We start from the raw sequence: 18770 nt of genomic DNA, 5'->3' as shown, positions 1-18770 counted from the left end.
TTAGGTCAGATGTCACCGGAAACAATACTGACGTGTGACGCTTGATTATCTGACTGGACATTGACCAAGGTTCACGTCGTAAGACACTGACTGTGTTTATGAAAAATGTTCTGATGACGACACATGAACGTGTTGACAGCTCGGTACAGCTACATCATACAATTATATGAAAAATATCACTTATCAGATGTTTATGTAATAATTTCAACAATACAAACACGTGTGTGACCTTCTTGTAGTGATTGCATCAGTCATTACTTTCGTTTCATATTCGCATGTCCACCTACCGTACATTTGCATCAGCAGTTGCTCGAATCATGCATCAAGTTATCGAGGCTAACTTGTTCACAAAGCTAGTGTGCAAATGTTTTCTTTGATGAGCTAAATATATTCAGTTTGCCTATCCTTGCTGTGAAAAGGATGAATGTGTTTCATCAGCCGTATCGTTTTTTATTTAATTAGAGATATAAATGTGAACTGACAGTTAAAGTGGACAATGTTTCGTGGTCAGTGTCGATGGCACTCTATATAAAGAGTAAAGTTAAGGGAAAGAGGCAGCTTCGGGGTCGACCTCAAAATGAGAGCCAACAGCCAGTAGCGGCGCCTCAAAAGGTTCCATTGGTGAAAAGGTAACAAACGAGTGCTGTGTTATTGCATCCATCTGAGCAATTATGAAAGATGCGTGTGCCAATTTAAAATTGCTTCTTTTAATCTTTGCATGCTACTCGTTTCATACAATGAAATGAACTTTATAACTATATCGCGTTTTGTAGCATTAGGGGTACAAATTTTCATCATTATGTGCAGATTACTGTTTTTCTCTGGGTAGACTATCTGATCTACAGAATGATTCCACACAGCGGTGATATTCAGTTGTGGCGTTATACAACAAACAACTATTTAAAATTATTGCTAAACTGTTGAGTTTTAAACTCGTGTAAGGTAAAGCTGCACATTCAGGTAAATAAGGGAAAAAGTTATAAAAATCATGAAAGTATATCTTCCTCTGATGCCGAAGAAAAATCGTCAACATATTCCTCAAGATCCTCTTACGCTTTTCTCGAGTGTGTTGAAAGTATAACATGCTGCAGATATATTAGTTAATTCAACGTACTCAGTAAACATACATGACAGGCCTTAAGAACTGCTAAGGCATGCAAAGCCTGTTTCTATTCATATTAGTCGTCCCAAAGCTTCTAGAACAACATTGCAAAGCGTTTTGGGAGCATCTGAATAATAAAACGGAATTATAATGCCGTTTTAATTCTTCCAAGGTCATATGGTTTCATTTTGATAAAACAATACAGCGTGTTCTATTTTTGTCACAAACCGTTTGCCACACCCACGTGTAAGCTAATATAAGCACATTGTTACTTATGTGTTTGCTTACGTTGGAAACGTATTTTTTGTGTTAGAATTCAAAATAAAGCTGCTGAGTGCATGCTTCATCTCCATCAATGAAGTAAATTAAGATAGTCCTCCGGAAGTTAAACATGAATGCTATGCGAGTTAGTAAACATATATCCGTGACCTTCTAGGTTGTCTTGAGCTTAACCAAACCACCGATTAACCATCTCTGTCTACAGTGTATGGGAGAGTGTTATGGTTTAGTTGTATGCTTCTTGGGATTAAGGTGCGTGTTTAATTTAGATGTTTCTGTTTTTGTCCGGTGGCACGTTCTGGTAGTTAAAGTTGCTGCTATATTCGTTGTGGTCAACTGTCTGTTTGACGGCCAGCATTACGAATGGTTATACTCTTATATAATCAGTGAACAGAACTATTGTTGTCTTATATCGTGAGCAAGGTTTTAACGACCTAGCGTTGTTAGTTTTGACTAGAATGACCAATCAAGCATATAGTACTTTTTTATGACTGCAATCAAGTTTACACGAACAAATATATGCACGACTTTTACATCTCCAGTACCTCTCACTATGTCTTTTGTTAACTTTTTTTAGAACCCAAAGGAGGTAAAAACCATGAAGAATAAATTGCCTTTTTAGTTATAAATATATTTCGCAACATTTCGATACAAGTGTTTAGACCAGAAGGCAGCATTATTGTGAGATATATACCTATGTATAAATCATACTGTTATTCCACTAATACACTGCAGCTGTAAACTGGTGGTACCGGTCGCCATTCATGCTTTAAACAATGTAATTATTAAGGAGCCAATTTACTTCACCAGGCAAAGCAGACAAACGAAAAGATGTTTCAGAAAACTAGGTGTAGTAATAGTAATAATGCCACTTGCGAAGAGTAAATGTCCACACAAGAATAAAGAGTGAAAAAGAGCGCTTGGGCGCTGTGAAATTTTAACTTTAGGTGTAATGAACTTGTTGTTCCAAGGAGCCTTGTGGTCAATATGTCAACTTGTTTATGTCGTGTGTCAGCCACATGTCACTCAACCGGGTCGAGTTTCAGAAAAATAACACGTTTAGCTGAACACCAACATAACTGATACGGACGCATGGACATAAGACACCCATACTATCGACGTCATTCTCTACAGGTCGGAGGGCATTGCGCCCTGTTACTAGACAAGGTGAAGGTCGGATCTCACGCGGATTTAAGGATGTGATGAACGGCATTGTGGCATACCGTGGATATCGTTGAATGCAACAGTCACATTCAACGCATAGTCTGAATTCCATTCTTCATTCATAATTTTTATGAAAAAATGCCGTTATATATGTGTCTGCTATTGACTGGGATGTTTATGTTTCCACATTACCTATTCTTATAATAATGTTACTAATTCTCAAGTACACTGACATAAAATAAATCCCTGTCAAAACCTGAGTAGTATATATCCATGGAATGAAATTTTTAAATATTTTGCTGAATAACTCGACACCCAGCAATATTCCGGCTATATGGCAGCGGTCTGCAAATATTCGAGTCTGGACCAGACAGCCTAGTGATCAACAGCATGAGCATCGACGCAATTGAGATACAATATCATGTGTCAACCATGCCAGCGAGTTGACTACCCAGTCCCGTTGGTCGCCTCTTACAAGGATAAAAGATCAATATTAATCTTCGCGGGTCCCAAGTATTTTTTGAGAAATCTGTTCGAACGGCTGGAATGTTTGAGTCAAAAGTAATCGTCCCTCCAATGACCACGTGGGCTGTATTAACTGACGTCACGTTCGTCCCAACGTTTCGGATACAGATGAAAAGCACTTCATCTGGTAGCCAGCACATACTTATGATACATTCGGAATCTTATGGCCTGGTTTTCATCAAGATTATGAAAACGGTTTTGTTCCTTTGACTTTTATCTTACATTCAATGTCAAGAAAGTACTAAAATAATGTTAAAAAGACGTAAAATAACTCACTCATTCAGCATCAAATATGGCAACTCGTAACAACCTCTTGTCACAAACACTTAAGGATTTCATCTTGAAAATGTAAACCAACATCATATAACATGTCCCTAGTAGATCAGCGCCCTTGATTTACGATACAAGGAACATAAAGTGGAATACAACCTACAAGTGGTCAGTATATCATTATAGTTGCCGTCACTCGCTATACAGTTAGTAAACAGCAATACCCTCTGACTGTATTGATAGTGATGACTTCTCTCCTAAATTTGCCACTTAACTATTGTTTATAAGCTTAAGCTCTTAGCTCTTGGTACATATGAGAAACAACTTTTTCGCTGCAACTTCAGTTTAAAATATTATCAGAAGCTTTCATACTACCCAGATTCATTATCCTTGCGAACTGTACGACGTCAGTTAATGTTTTCTGCAATTATCTTCGAAGTGACAGTGTTAAAAATTAATATTACATAAAAGCAACGCTTTTAACATGTTTGCGGTCACTCTGTAAACATCTATGCATGTTTGTCACAAGTGCATTGCCCAAGTCATGCCTTCACAGTCAACTATGTGTTTGTCTAGATTTGTTTGTCAACACGTTACATTTGCGGTGTGTGTCCAGCAACCAGCTGCTGATACTCATCGCCACTGAAACACCTCATACGCAACTTGTTTGCTTAAGATGTTCCCAACGTCTTGTTTTGAAATAAACACAGCTCTTGTTAAATCATATATGTGACTATCTCGGCAAACATCGTTATTTATGTTTCTCTTGACATGGAAAAAATAGTGTTCAGAGAAAGGGATTTGAAATCTTTGTATTTGTACAGATCAGACACGATGCGTCTCTTAAGCTTGGAGCGTGACCGCATTGTGTGACATTGCCTCGCTTTCTAATAACGAAAACTGGACCCCTGCTTGTTTCTCCCTATTCATGTTTTGACAGTGTGTTTTAGCCTACGTTGAAAAATAAACTGACCACTTTTTCAAAGGTGCTTCCGAGCAGTTCAAACGATAATATATCCCTTTTAGAAATAACATATTATAATTGAGACGTACAACCAATGTGTCCTCAGATGACGAGATGAAGTGCTCGATAACACTTAATGAGCATGCTCCTTCGAGGTCTGGGAAAGACAATCATCGTAGGTATCCAAGATATGAACCTGTTTCATCCAAACCCTCTCTTGTTTTCAGGGCAAGGAAAAGACTCTCCACTTACCTGCACACTCACGTGTGTTTGATACTGGTGTGCTCCCTGGCGGCGCTGGATGCAGCGTGTGTCATCGGCCAAATCATCTGTGATATTCTTATTATGAAAGGTAATTTTATCCTGTGCGCCTCAACCCACTGTTTTCTCCCTACTACGTGACAGAGTCGAGTTTCTCAAAACGATCGTATCGCTAGGTTGATCGTAACTCCCATGCTTTAACATCGATCTACGACAATCGTAGCTGTACGGTCGCTTGTGAAACGGGGCCCAGGGACCCGATCCACGAAGCATTCGTTACGTTACGACCTTTCGTAACTCTATAGTTTATCATAGACTTACGAATGTCGTAGCGATACGAACGCTTTATGGATCGGGACACGAAACGTGTGATCGTAGATCCCAGATGAGAACCAGATCCGCCGTGATTATCATCAGGCCCGGAGACTCGGGTGACATGGACCCAGTGTCCCAGTTGCAAACGCCGATGGTCATGATGTCACTCATTTGGTGTCATGTGGCTGGAATATTGCTGAGTGCGGCGTTAAACAAGAAACATATCTTTGTCGAGGCGAAGCCCACCTGGAACTATGCTTTTAACTTGCTTCGAAGTGAACGTCTTCCACCATTTGACCCCGTTATATAATTGCGATACCGTTCAAAGTGGTCTTGACCCCAGATGACATCATTCATATCCTCGGATACAGCTCATAAGTAAGACTGAAATAGTCGAACAATTTAACAAAAAGTAGCCCTGAGGTTGCCTGCACTTTAAGGAACGGACGAAATACAAAATGCCATAGATTTGGTTTTATCCCTGTTTGTTTTGGTTTTGGGTTTTGTTTTTTGTTGTTGTTGTTTTGGGTTTTTTTGTTTTTGCTTTTTGGTTGTTTTTTTGGGGTTTTTTTTTGTCTATTTCCCTATATGTTTCATAGCCATGTACAATTATGACAAGTCCATCCTTCAAACACATTCTAATGTTGAGAAACACACGAATGTACGGTGTGGAAACAGTGTACATAAAATGACTGACAACCGCATGTGACCACAACCCCCTTACATGTTGGTGGGAAAGTAAGTACTACTTAATGCTGTGGTCAGCAATATGACAGATTTTATTTCCAGTGGCGTGTGTATACATGACAGGACATGACCCAACATGACAAGGCATGACACATGATGAAGAGTTGCTACGAAGCTCTTACTGTTACAGGCTAACATCTGTCCAATTTATCCAGATCTATCGGAATGACTGAGTTTGTTAATGTGGCAATAAAACACTCAACAGCTACGTGGTGCTGAAGCGAAATTGGTGGGTTTTTTTTCTATATCCATGGGTCTTTCTAACAGTTATAACCATTGCGTCAAACGCAGGTCAGTAATGAAGCAACATTACCTGCGATGGCACTGGAAAGATGCTACCGGAAGTAATAATGAAGATATGGTCACTAACATAATGCCTTGTTATTTCAGAGGACTTGCATCACTGGCAAGTTCTGGACGAGGATCTCACGGTTGTGTTAGTGAAACATGTTCCCCTCTTAAACGGGACTAATCCCGACGATATAAATTTGGAAAAGATTTATGAAAAACTCAGTAACTATGGTAATGAAGGTGGACACGAGGTCCATACGGCTCCATTCACGCATTTCACGGACACTTCAGCACCAAGCCTTCCTGTGACCAATTTAGAGAGTGGACTACCTATTGTCTCAACAACCACAGTGCCGGCACATACGACCACTTCCGGTACAGTACCGCAACAAAATTCTTCTGGTGAGCCGCTGAAGGTGAACATGGCTAATCCGTTTTTGAAATCGGGAATAATACACAGAAGGGCTAAGAGAGCCGCGGGGGGTTCTGACGGAGACGACGGACACGGCCATACTCTACTGCATGAACTCACACACGCCTTCCATCTGGGGAGTATGGCTATTCTCTCTATGCTGCTGTTGGAGGTATGTCATCTTTTTATATTCGTTTTATTATTTTTATATGGCCGCCGGGTTCGAGTCCCCACATGGGTACAGTGTGTGAAGTCCATTACTGCTGTGCCCCGCTGTGATTTTGCTGGAATATTGCTGAATGCGGTGTAAAACTCACTCACTTAATTGTATGGCAATCCTTGTGCTCTAATGGTAGAGTGTTTGTCCTGAGAGAAGTTCTTGTCTTACCCTTTTAGCACCAGGAATGGTAACAACAAGTATCGCGGATCGATAAGACACTGACCCGGGATAGAACCTACGCCTTCCGTTCACTACGGAGACGTTCTCTTTATTACATCACACAGGTGGTGCCTCTACTGCAAAGGTTAGGCGAAGACATACAGTGATACTGTTCCCAGTGAAACTGTCCGATTAATGAATTTCTGTCACACCGGGCGTTCCTTTGTCTCGACCACCCTAAGGCGTTTGGACTTCTTAGGTTTCAGTGTATTTTATGTAATGTGTATTCGACATAATTTGTATCGTTCTTCCTCAAATCTAAGTCTGTTGGCTATTTCCCCTGAGGTGCTGGCAGATAACCGAGATTCTCTGGCGATGATGTAACATGTTTACATGTTGGCATGTTTTCATTGCAGACTTTACTGAAGTCTTTTGCCATGGGCAGAAAGCTGTTGCATCACAAACTAGAGGTAAGTGCCCAAGGCCAGTGTTGTCTGAAACGGCAAGTTGGCAGTCAAAGTACCTTGATTTTGAAAAATTCCATTGAAAAGACCACTTTGACCATGTCTTACGTGATGTTGTCTGCTGAACATCAAGTATGACAATGTTACATTGAGGCTATGCGGCTGAAATATCTAAAGTTTATCTGTTTAACCGTCATTTAGATCTCACAGAGTGGGTGAGTGAATTAAAGGACTAGTGAGCTGGTTGGATCGGTGAATGGATGAGAGCGTTAATCTAGTCATAAGTCAACTTCACACATTGTTAAACAGCTTTAGGGAAGTGTACGGAAAGAAAACATTAAACAATATATTGCGTGCTTATTGTTTCCGGGTCTTTTTATGACAGTGTTTCGACGTGTTTGTCGTCACGGTGTCCTGGTGTCTTGACGTCGCCTTTTACGAGGGTATCTGGGCACATCCGGGTACTGAAGCTGCTACAATCCTCATCTTCATCCTCCCCTGGAGAGTTGTCAGGATAGTAAACAGTAAGACTCTTTAGAATGATTGATGGATGTGGACAGGTTAAACCTTAATTACTGCATAATGATTACTGTTTTTTTTTAAATATCTCGTCGGTTTCTGTCAGCTTAAATTAAACGCGAGGCCCAAACTATGACTTCGTGGAATCAACGAGCGCGTGTATGCTGCTTGAAAACAATAACAATATTGGAGGAAGATCCACGATTTTGGCCCTTGCAGTATTAAATCTCGGGAAGGTTATTCTGTGTAATACCAACTTTACCCTATAACTTAATTATCAATCCATGTTCACCTCCCACCTTTAGAATTTATAGCCAAGTAATATTTACGTGCTTCAAGACTAATTACATGAACGTGTGTGTTTGCAGGCTTTGTTTTGGTGATCCAAGAAAAAGACCACGTGCAGCTTAAGATTGTCAAACAGAAGCTGAGGCTGTCCGTCAAGAAATCAAAAGATCTTAACGACAAGTCCTCATCATACAAGGTAAACAAGGATAAATCAGTACAAAAATAAGTCTAAAAATCGAACAAACTTGTTTAACGTCTCTCTGAACACGAAACTCACCGGAATAAAAATTACATTGGCGTATTTGGGATTTGAAGCCAAGATCATAACTTTCTGATACCTGTGAGGATTGCGGTTCCTTGGACTACTGAACGAACCGAATTTTAACAAGAGAGAAATCATATCTTTATTAATCACATAAAACTATGCTTCCCCTTGGGAATATAAATTTGCGAACGGATATGCAGTTTCATGATAATTACTTCTGTTTTTCGTTGATCTATTATCTCACTTTGGGTGATGTATCCCCTGCCGACCTTGGTGTTGGCATTGTTTTGCTGATAAAGCTGAGAATCGTTCTTCAGTGACAATGATTATGTTCTACAGATAGAACTGAAACAGCTACAGGGTCTCTGTCGGAAGCATGGTGCTACGGAGAGTGAAATCAACATGTGTGGACCAGGGGGTATGTACATTGCAGTAACACTAAGGTCAACGTCAAACCGATGGTGTCAGACTACACTGGCTATGTTATTAGTTATCGTCTAGGGTATACTTGACCAGAAATTCGAGAAAAGCATTGTCGGATTAAGGAAAGACTTATCTAAGCATGAGGATACAAACCGACCAACAGGTGATATTTAGTGTCTCCATTACAAGACTATACCTGATTCATTTTGGTTGACCAAAGTTAAGACACACTCTTCATTTCTAAACTCACTTAAGGGGTAGCCTAGTGGATAGAGTGCCGAAGGCACTGCTTCGATTGCCCGTGAGGGTACAATGTGTGAAGCCCATTTCTGGAGTCCCTCGCCTTGACTTTGCTGAATATAAAACTAAACTCACTCACTCACTCACTCTATCCACCACCACCACCACCACGTTATCCATTCTGACTGTGATTCTGACGTGCACAGATGTGAACATTTAACGAAAACGGGACATTATGTAAATTAAGGCGACAATGTATTTCTATTGCATACTATGATCAAACACAAGCTTTGAAAACATGTCCATTTCTCTTTAAAGGCAAACGCCGACGAAGCAGTTTATATCCGGGTCTTGAGAGCTTCGCTGCCATCGCCCTCTCCAGCGCGCTTGGAAGCCATCCTAGCCTCGCTCTTGAAGATTCGGATGACGACAACTCACTGGACAGTTCCCGACAGAATGGCCGTACGCCTGTCATCCATACAGTCTCTAATGGCAGTATTGGTAGCATAGGAAGTGACCTTTCTTTTAATATGAATCCTAGCGCCGGAACTGAACCCTGCGGCCTTGACAACCCCGTATTTGACAACGAAGACCCAATGCCGCCGACTTACGATGAAGTCGCTCTGAACACCAAGTTGTGAGGAAACTAATATTCCAGGTGATACTTTCACCGCTTACACTGACTCTGAATCCAGTTGATCTTTTTTCTCATACTGCTTTCAGGTTCAGTAACTGAGTATTTGTTGCAGAAAGTTGCATTGTGATAGACTGACGTTTTGAGCAAGGGCAAGAGCAACGTGTACAGGCAAAAATGCATCTCTACTGTTTTGGTTAGCTACTGATAACTAGCTAAACAATATATTGATCTTTATCAATGAAATAGGGACAACCTTGAGATTATCAAACTATAGTGTATTTCTCCAGGTACCGGTTGTTCAGATAATGAAATGCTTTTTCATTGTTATTTTAGTTTAAGTTTTACAAATACAACGAATATGTATTGAATGGACAAAAACACGAGTTAATCCCTACCTGAAAATATAGTAACAATATGAACTAAACATAACTAAATAAACCCTACACTGACATTAAATTCGAGTAAGTAATCGGGGTCGAAAGTAAAGAAAACTTCCCATAGCTGTGATGTGATCTAATTACCGTTACATGAATGTAAATGATATGACTACCAAACTTGATGACACATTTGACTGAGACCCATAATGGCTTCTCCCTTCAAAGGATGTTCCCTTCAGTCATTTACAATGTCTAAACGTCAATACCGGCCCCGCTGATTGCTAACACAATGGATATGTCAGTCAAGCGAAATGGATCTGTGTCTTAAGACGTCAATCTACTTTAAAGTCCCTTGCGAAGAGACAAAAGATGACATGGAAATTCACCCAGGGGCAAAGTTTGTCACAGGCAACATTCATCATCTGAAGTCTTTCCAGCAGTTAACAGTTCAAACGGATTAGGCCACCGTGATACTGAAATATTGCTGAGAGCGGCATAAAACTAATCTCACCCAAGGGGATTAGGCTCACTCAGGACTTTACTGAGCTAGATTTTACAGTGTTTTTTTAATGTATGTATTCTTCATTAGCAAGGTGTCATTATTAAGTAGCTCATGACTTTGATTCAAAATGTCATGTCTATGTCTAGATAGATAGATAGATAGCTAAATTATCCTTCTTGTAAAAACAATTTTAATGATGTTTTCGAATGTTATAAAAGTGATTGCGTGGTTTCTCTAACCTGAGAGATGTCGATATTTGCGGTAAATAGTCTATAAAATTCAACAGTTGCATAACCAGTGTCCTAATTGAAGAAAGGGGACATGCTGCATCTTACATCATTTCTGTGAATTACTAGTATGTGTAACCCTAAAGTATTTCAAATCTCAGAGAATGTCACACTTCGGGTGTAGCTAAAATCCATCATTGTCATTCCATATAAAACGCCCAATTTCTCTCGGTGTACTTTTCCCAGTGCTGATAAAAATAAGGTTAATTCATTTTCAACACCATCACTGAATTTATTTTGACGTGTGTGAGTAATTATCTCAAAAACCAGTGGCATTTGTCTTCCTTAATGTTCTACACATGTGGAGATCGTTTGACTGTATCATGTCGTTCTGAGTATTAGAAATCAAAAGGTCAGCAATTAAGTCATGTGTGTACCTTGAAATCCGTGAGTGTATAGGCTCCTGGTAGACACGAAACATAACGTTTCCAGTAAATAAAACTATCGTCTTGCTAATAATAGAGTTCAGTTTATTGAGACAATGTCGTTTTCAGCATGGTAGCATGCATATGATTTCCATTCGGAAATATGCCAAAATATTTTTGGATTTTTTTCTAGCATTTGTTTGATGGCGAGTTTGTCGAGTACATTCTGGCATAAAAATAGATTGTTCAAGATTGTTCAAATATTACCACAATCACCTTTACAAATTTCCCAGTCAGATACATGCTTTTTGTAGCATACTGACCATTACAATGAAACACGTCCTCTCTAACTTAGCATAACAATGGTCATTCCAGGATTTCAGGGATTTTAGGAGAATATTTTAGGACATATCGTTATTACTTTTTTATATAAACTAAAACCAACATACGGATAAAATATTAAAATATCAAACATTTAATATTTATATTTTAAATAGCTCAGTAAAACAAGGCATGAGTACTTGTACATCATTGCCTGAAATGCTAAGATGTCCCGTCTGTGATAATAAGACTTTTAACTAGTTTTATTAGGAGTTTGCTTACAAACAACGGGTTATCGTTATTCATCTTGTCCTAAGTTGTCGGCCAACTATGCTTCCATCTCTGTAAACATTAATACTATGCTTTAAGTGATGCCTATACGTGATATCAGTATTAATAGTACGTGTTGTCAAATTCATCAGTACTTAATGTACAGTATGATGTGTAGTACGCGTGAATGTGTATATGTGTGGCAACGATGTGTAGGTATATGCTTTAGTGTCTGTGTTGAATGTTTCCATAATCCTTGTCCCTGAAATATAGCTTAACAGAGAGGTTCAACAAAAACCATGTTACATGAACCTTTTAAGGAAAGATTCTTCTCCTGAAATTCCAGGATCTATAAGGAATAACTGTACTAAGTGCAAGTTCAAATCAATATGGACTTGTGAAACTGCAAAAAATATGTCCACGAATGTTTCGAAAATCCTGATTAATTCGAATTCCATTTGATAATTATCACATTATATTGTTTCTAAAACAAGCATTGAACACTAAACATTAAAGAAAAAAATATCTGTAGCAAAACTTTATTTGACGAAGTCATTTAAAACGCTGAAATTCATGTACAGTGTCACTCTCCTGGGGTATTGGTTTCTAAAAAGAGGTTCGCCCTGATAGACGTTCATGCTTTTTCTGCTCTATACAATCCTCCTGGATTTCCCCCAACTAATAAACCCCGCATGCCTGAATCATTTCCTTCCCACGTTAAACTGACACACCGTGACAGAAATTAAATAATGTTCAAAGTGACCTTAATCTCAACTCACTCTATTATGATCTTTACGACCAATTCTTTCACAAAAAATTATTTTTGGATAGGTTGTAATATTCTTATCAGTTTAAGTACCCCGATATGTCAGGTTGTGTCATACCTAGTCACAGCACCTTGATTCGGCATGACTCATCTGTCACAGCCCTCGTCCGACACAGGCGTAGCGATTACAATACTTAAGAACCGAGCTTTTCAGGTTCCGGGAGGGGATGTGGAGGGAAGGGAGTATGGAAAAACACGTAGCCGCAAGAAGTCATTCTTCTCTGTTAGAGGTGAAAAAAGAATTGCGTTCACGCGGTAAGGGTAGGGAGGTGCGTTGCAGATGGACATTGAAGCGCCTGTCAAGTGGATTATTTGTGTGCGTAATTACAGAAAAAAGTGTGTTTTGACGTTAACATAATTCAAGTCAAGGTGTGTTAAAAATCATGACAAGTTGTCATTCAAAGATCTGACAATCAAAAGTATTCTCTAGCAATTAATTTATCACACGTCCACACACTTTAACATATTGATCTGACAATCCAACATTATCTATGAGTTGACGTAATTTTTATGTATTGTGAATTTGCATATTTACATTTAAAGCTGTCGTTTCCATGACGCCAAGGTATTTCTCCAATACCTAAATGGATTCTCTTGTCTGGACAAGAGAATGGTTGCCTGTAGTTTGCCAGGCTTTTCATTGATAATTACGGGTCTGATTGGTTTGTCCAGTGTTTGCAATCATGTGTATATTAAATTGTTTTAGCAGCTTAGAAGTCATGTCTACCAGAATTAATGTATATATTTATTGATTTTCTGGAATCGACAATCCGATCGTCTCGTGACGATAAAGTAACTGTTATAAATGTTATTGTAATTATTCCCCATATTGCCACTGAGCGGCAAGGGCACGTCACCCTTCCAAGGGAGATAACTCTACCCTTGAGATATTACGAGGTGGTTGTCATAGACCGAATCTTGTGTAAAGGGGAAGGGTGGAGAAATTATAAGCATGAATTGAAAATGTCTTCCGAATAAACATGCAACGAATAAGAGGTTTGCTTGTTTGAAAGATACACTGAAACAATCGATTGTATTATTTAATGTGTTTTTTTCTGTTTCGCATCCTGTAACTATGCAATATTTAGTGATCATGCAGTTATTTTTGTATTTCTACGACATACATACTTAGAACACACTGTTAATATGTGAGTTTCTTTTGTATATTCAGCAGTCTTACCAGCATAGTGTATTTATATTGTAAATATAAAACCATGTATGGTTGCAGCATAGACAGAGTGTACTAATATGAGGATTATGTCAGGAAATGACTAGATCTTTTATCATCAGGATAATTATAGAAATTGGAATACCACGCTCATCCAATATCTAAAATCTTCCAGTATGAAACAGTTTACCGTATTTCCTCCATCAAACTGCCTGTGTATATCACTGTTGTAATGTTTACGACTTATGTTTACTGACCAGGGCGTTCAGTGGAGGAAATATGGTATTTGATGGATTTTGAATGACCGATGGATGCAGCAATGGCCGACTCATCGATTGCGTTACTGGTTCTCCCCAACTCACACTTTCACGATCCCACAGGCCAACCTGGAACTATACACTGTAAATAGAATGTATCCCACATACCCAAATATGCTCTTCAAAAAAAGTAGGGGATCTTCACTTTTTAATTTACGATTAAAAATATTTAAGAGACTTATCGAAGGTCAATCAATGTTGACATGATATTATTGAATGTTTTAAGAGTGTATCAACAATTGCACTTCCTTACAACCATAGTTATTTAGAATGTAGCCGCTATGGAAAGATGACTGGTGTATGGTATGTAATTTTCATGTATATACGATTTTCATTTAAAACAAACGACTAGAAACAAACACTAAGAAATGTGTGATGCAAGATCAGTGTCAAAATTAATGTTCTAAATGATTTCCCGACCTTGGAAAAACGTCAGAATAAAAAATGGGACCCCATGCACGTGTGTGGGGATGCTACGTTGTGCACGTGTATATCGTGCGTTGTGTTTAGGGGTGGTAATAGAGGGAAATGGTGATGCGTTCATAACGTGTCTGTCCTTGAAACGTTTCTTAACGTTTGCACTTCCTATCCCAATTGAAAATTCATTATCCCCTACTTTTTTGAAGAATATACAAGGCATTTACAACAAACATAATACAGCCCTACCAGCCCGAGAATTGAATGATATGTAGTGTAGTATTGAATAGCATATTCTGAAATTTAGTCAGAATTGCCGTGTGTTATGTTATATAAGTAAATGTACCGTAAATGTGGAGGTTTTCTGATGTGAGCGAGTGAGAGGCACTACTAGAATGTAAGTTGCATTTTGTTGTTGACGTATTGTGTGAAAATGTCATGTGTTGTTATTGTTATTCTTTAATAAACATTGTGAGTTCTATAAAGTGCTTGTTTGTTGTTTATCGAGGTTAGCTATGAATACTAGTACATCTGTGGAACATGTACTGTGTTGGGATATTGGTGTAGAGAATATTATAGAAATACTGTCAACACATGTATGACGCACACACTTCACTATCCACCCCACCTCACTCACTCGCATCCATGCATGCACGATATTGCTGGAATACTGCTAAAAGCGGCGTAAAACCATATTATTCACATCACTGTAATACCCCTTAGAAGAATCATGACATCCATTGTATGTTACCCTTTTCGCAGACACCTGGTGCTATCACTAATTTGTGATAATCCATTTATATATCTGCTATTGCTATTTTTGTCAGAGTGCATACATACATGCATACATACATACAGACACACACACACACACAGAGAGAGAGACAGACAGACAGACAGACAGATTATGTGGGTTCCGAGTAGTAATTCAATTTCCCTGGCCTGGGTGGTAAGGCACATGGATTTGTTTGCATGTCATCGCATCTAAGTTTAGACCATGTTGTCAGTCTCTAGTTTCTTTGATCAAACAGCTGGAATATCGATGATGTAAGAAAAACAACGAACAAATGGCGTCATATCTCAAAAGGATCTAAACCGTATACTCATCTTACTCTGTATAAAGGAAAGGCATGTAGTGCGATCTGGCAACACACTACCACACTAGCAAGTACCCGTGAAGATCCGTGTTAGAACTGATCTTCAGTAGTCCACGCTTTCGTATGAGGCAACTAGTTGGATCAGGTTGTGAGACCCGCTGACTGAGGTGACACATGTCATCGTATCCCAACTGAGTAGATCACTGTTCATGCTGTTCATCCCTGGTCCAGGGATTGTCTGGTCCAGACTCGATTACTTACAGACCGCCGCCATATAGCTGGAATATTTAGGAGATAAGCATAAAATTAGAGCTATTTAACGAAATTATAATAGCTCTAAATTTGACTTAAAACCAAGCATGCTATTCTACCATAGTAGTCATTCAGATTTTAAAAAAATGTAACATGATCATATACCTCTGAATGACTAAGCAATCAGAATCAAGCATTTACTGAAGCCGTGGTAGAGTGCGGCGAAAAACTAAACTCACCCACTCACTAGCATGTGAAGTGTTAAAGGCTCAGAGTCTTTGAACTGAGTAAGATTGCTTGATGAAACATAATTCCCTGTCCAGTGAACAAACTCACAGCGGAGACACGAGACATTGTACGGCGCTTCGATATGTCAGCTGAGAAGCAGGATTCCTTTCCAAACGTAGCTAAACAAAGACAAACACGAATTCTGTTCCATTTTCTACAGTAATGAAAATCTGTGGAGACTTGCTGTTTTGCCCCGATTCTGATTACTACAGGTACATCACCCTTCCGTAACGATCTAATAGTGTCCATCCATGCTAAAGTCACTTGTTCAGATACAGATGGTTATTTGGTCACAGAGGGTAGTTTTGTTTGTTGTTTAGAGCCGCACTCAGCACTATTAAAGCTATGACTCCAGTCTGGACAAGGCAATCCAATGATTAACTGCTTGAGCATCGATGTACACAATTTGAGTGACCTGGGTTCGATTCCCTACATGGGTACAATGTATGTAGCCTATTTGTGATGTCTCCCGCCATGATATTGCTGGAATATTGCTATTGGAATAAAACCATACTCACTCGTTCAGTCTGCATATACTGTGCATAATATGTATCTTATTTTTGTTTGTTTGTTTGTTTGTTTGTTTGTTTGTTTGTGTTTTTGTTTGACACGTGAAGGGCCGGGGTAGAATAGGTCTTCAGAAAACCATGCTTGCCATAAAAGGCGACTATCAGGATCGAGTGGTCAGGCACGCAGACTTAGTTGACACATATCATCGGTTCTCCTGCTGTTGATCACAGGATTGTCTGGTCCAGATTCGGTTATTTACAGACCACCGCCATATAGCTGGAATATTGCTAATTGCGCCGTAGAACTCACTCTGACATATTTTAATCAATATCTAATTAATCGCGTCATTCTTCTGATTCTCAGTCAGAACACCCTAAACCACTTCCATGTCGCACTTTACAGTCCAGTCATCCTGGTAAGATCGGACCTAACCTATCACAACTGTTTTAAGACCCCGAACCACTCCTTTATAACATATGAAAAGTCTGTGTTTATTATGCCAAAAGATGAAATAATGAGATTACCTCGTCATACTGATATCTTATACTCACCAACATTTCAATGTATCACAAACTGAATAATGGATATCATTCATTCGATCGTAAGATATCATTATATGAATTATTGATACCGCTATGTATTTGAATTTACCATAATTTGGTTCATAAACAACTTCTCTGATTGTTCAGGAGAAACCGTAGAATATTCGCGGAAAGTGAAAATATATTTACCACAGTGTTGCCAGTTTACTTTTTCACAACACTGCGTAACAGATAGAGCGATAGAGCTGGAACGCATAGTAAAATTCTCTCCTCAAATCCTTGCCTCTTTGCGACCAGACTAGCCACAAAGTGCTTACCTCCCTTAGATCACGTATTCACAGCCGGTAAGTGAATAATTTTGTCAAAAAGCCTTGGTTTTGCTGATACTTCGACATTTGATATCTATTTTCATGTTACTTAACGCCCCCGCCCCCTCTTCCTTGTCGGCAAAACGCACATGCATGTGCGTATGCGTGTACGTGTGTGCATGTGTGTCCTGAAACCTTTTGAAGTGGGCCAATGACTGGAGTTGGACACTTGATAAGTTACAAATCAATCGACACTGTTGTCCCGTGAGGTAGGAGAGCGAGTATCAAATTCAGACACATTTTCCGCAAAGATGCATGCCTTCAGCACTCAGAAGCACGACATACCACAATTGAAATATCTTTGTTCTCTGTCATTCGTAGAAATTTCCAATATTCTACAAAACCCTTTCTTCCGAAAACAGTGCTGAATACTTCTGGACGCCGAGCGAAATTTAAAAGTCACATTTCACAAATTTTGCATGGCATGTACGTTTCGGGAGAATCACGCCACACTGGATCAAACTCTCACAATACAACGAACCAGAGACTTTGAATATTTAAAAACACTTGCGAATAAATGACAGACTGAAACATAGTGTTGCTGTTCGAGATATGTCATGCGAAAGCTCTTTTCCGTTGTTGTTATTGTTGCTGTTGTTTTATTATTTATTATTTTATTGCATTATTTATTAGATCCATTATTGTTAGATTGAATACTTTTCAGATGATTTGAAAACAGCGTAAATTAAATTTTCTCGGTAGATTCATGATGGTTTTTTTCGGCAGATACATTAACAATCATTAAAATCATAACATTTAGCTTTTCTTACAGCAAGATGAACAAGAACAATAATTCAGCAGATTAAAAAAAAAATCCTCTCCCAACTGACAGCCTACTTCTCGAACCATCTAGGAATGTAGATACCAGCTAAAACGCGTCACGTGACGTGAAGCCCAGTGACGTCATAGAACAGGCCATGAGATGCCTGCATTAAGTTTCTAAGGCCGCAGTGTCAACACATCATGGAACCGGCTGAGGAGCCTAAGGAGGTTCCGCCCACTGTGGAATCGCCGGCGCCCACAAAGCAGAGCCGCAAAGAACGGGTATGTAACCGTTAGTGCTTAAGTCTGTTTAGATAATTTAGACAGACGATTTAACCGGGAAATATAAACTACATTGAATCTCCGTGTTTTTAAACTGCGTGTGACACGATCGCAATTAACAAATGGAATTTGTTAACCAACATAAATAGATTTCACATGTCTAATTTTTAAATTTGTTGATTCTTTTTGTATTTTCAGCACAGAAGTATAAAGAGTATGTGGTAATCGGTCGTATATCAGGGAGCAGGTTGAAATGTTTACTCACCATTGTCAA

General features: G+C 39.1%; 1 protein-coding gene across 1 annotated transcript; it reads left to right on the top strand.

Moving 5' to 3' along the window:
• Positions 1 to 516: 516 nt before the first annotated feature.
• Positions 517 to 14809, top strand: LOC137261419 (uncharacterized). Its single transcript, XM_067799167.1, has 8 exons — positions 517 to 629; positions 4532 to 4656; positions 6018 to 6502; positions 7126 to 7179; positions 7559 to 7697; positions 8061 to 8176; positions 8585 to 8663; positions 9227 to 14809. Exons 1-8 carry the CDS (start codon positions 517 to 519, stop codon positions 9547 to 9549), a joined length of 1434 nt encoding a protein of 477 aa, XP_067655268.1. The 3' UTR covers positions 9550 to 14809.
• The last annotated feature ends 3961 nt before the right edge of the window (positions 14810 to 18770 follow it).

This window comes from Haliotis asinina, chromosome 14 (assembly GCF_037392515.1).
Source record: "Haliotis asinina isolate JCU_RB_2024 chromosome 14, JCU_Hal_asi_v2, whole genome shotgun sequence".
NCBI lineage: Eukaryota > Metazoa > Mollusca > Gastropoda > Lepetellida > Haliotidae > Haliotis > Haliotis asinina.
Note: the sequence above shows the minus strand (reverse complement) of the source record. Positions and strands in the feature narration are given on the sequence as shown.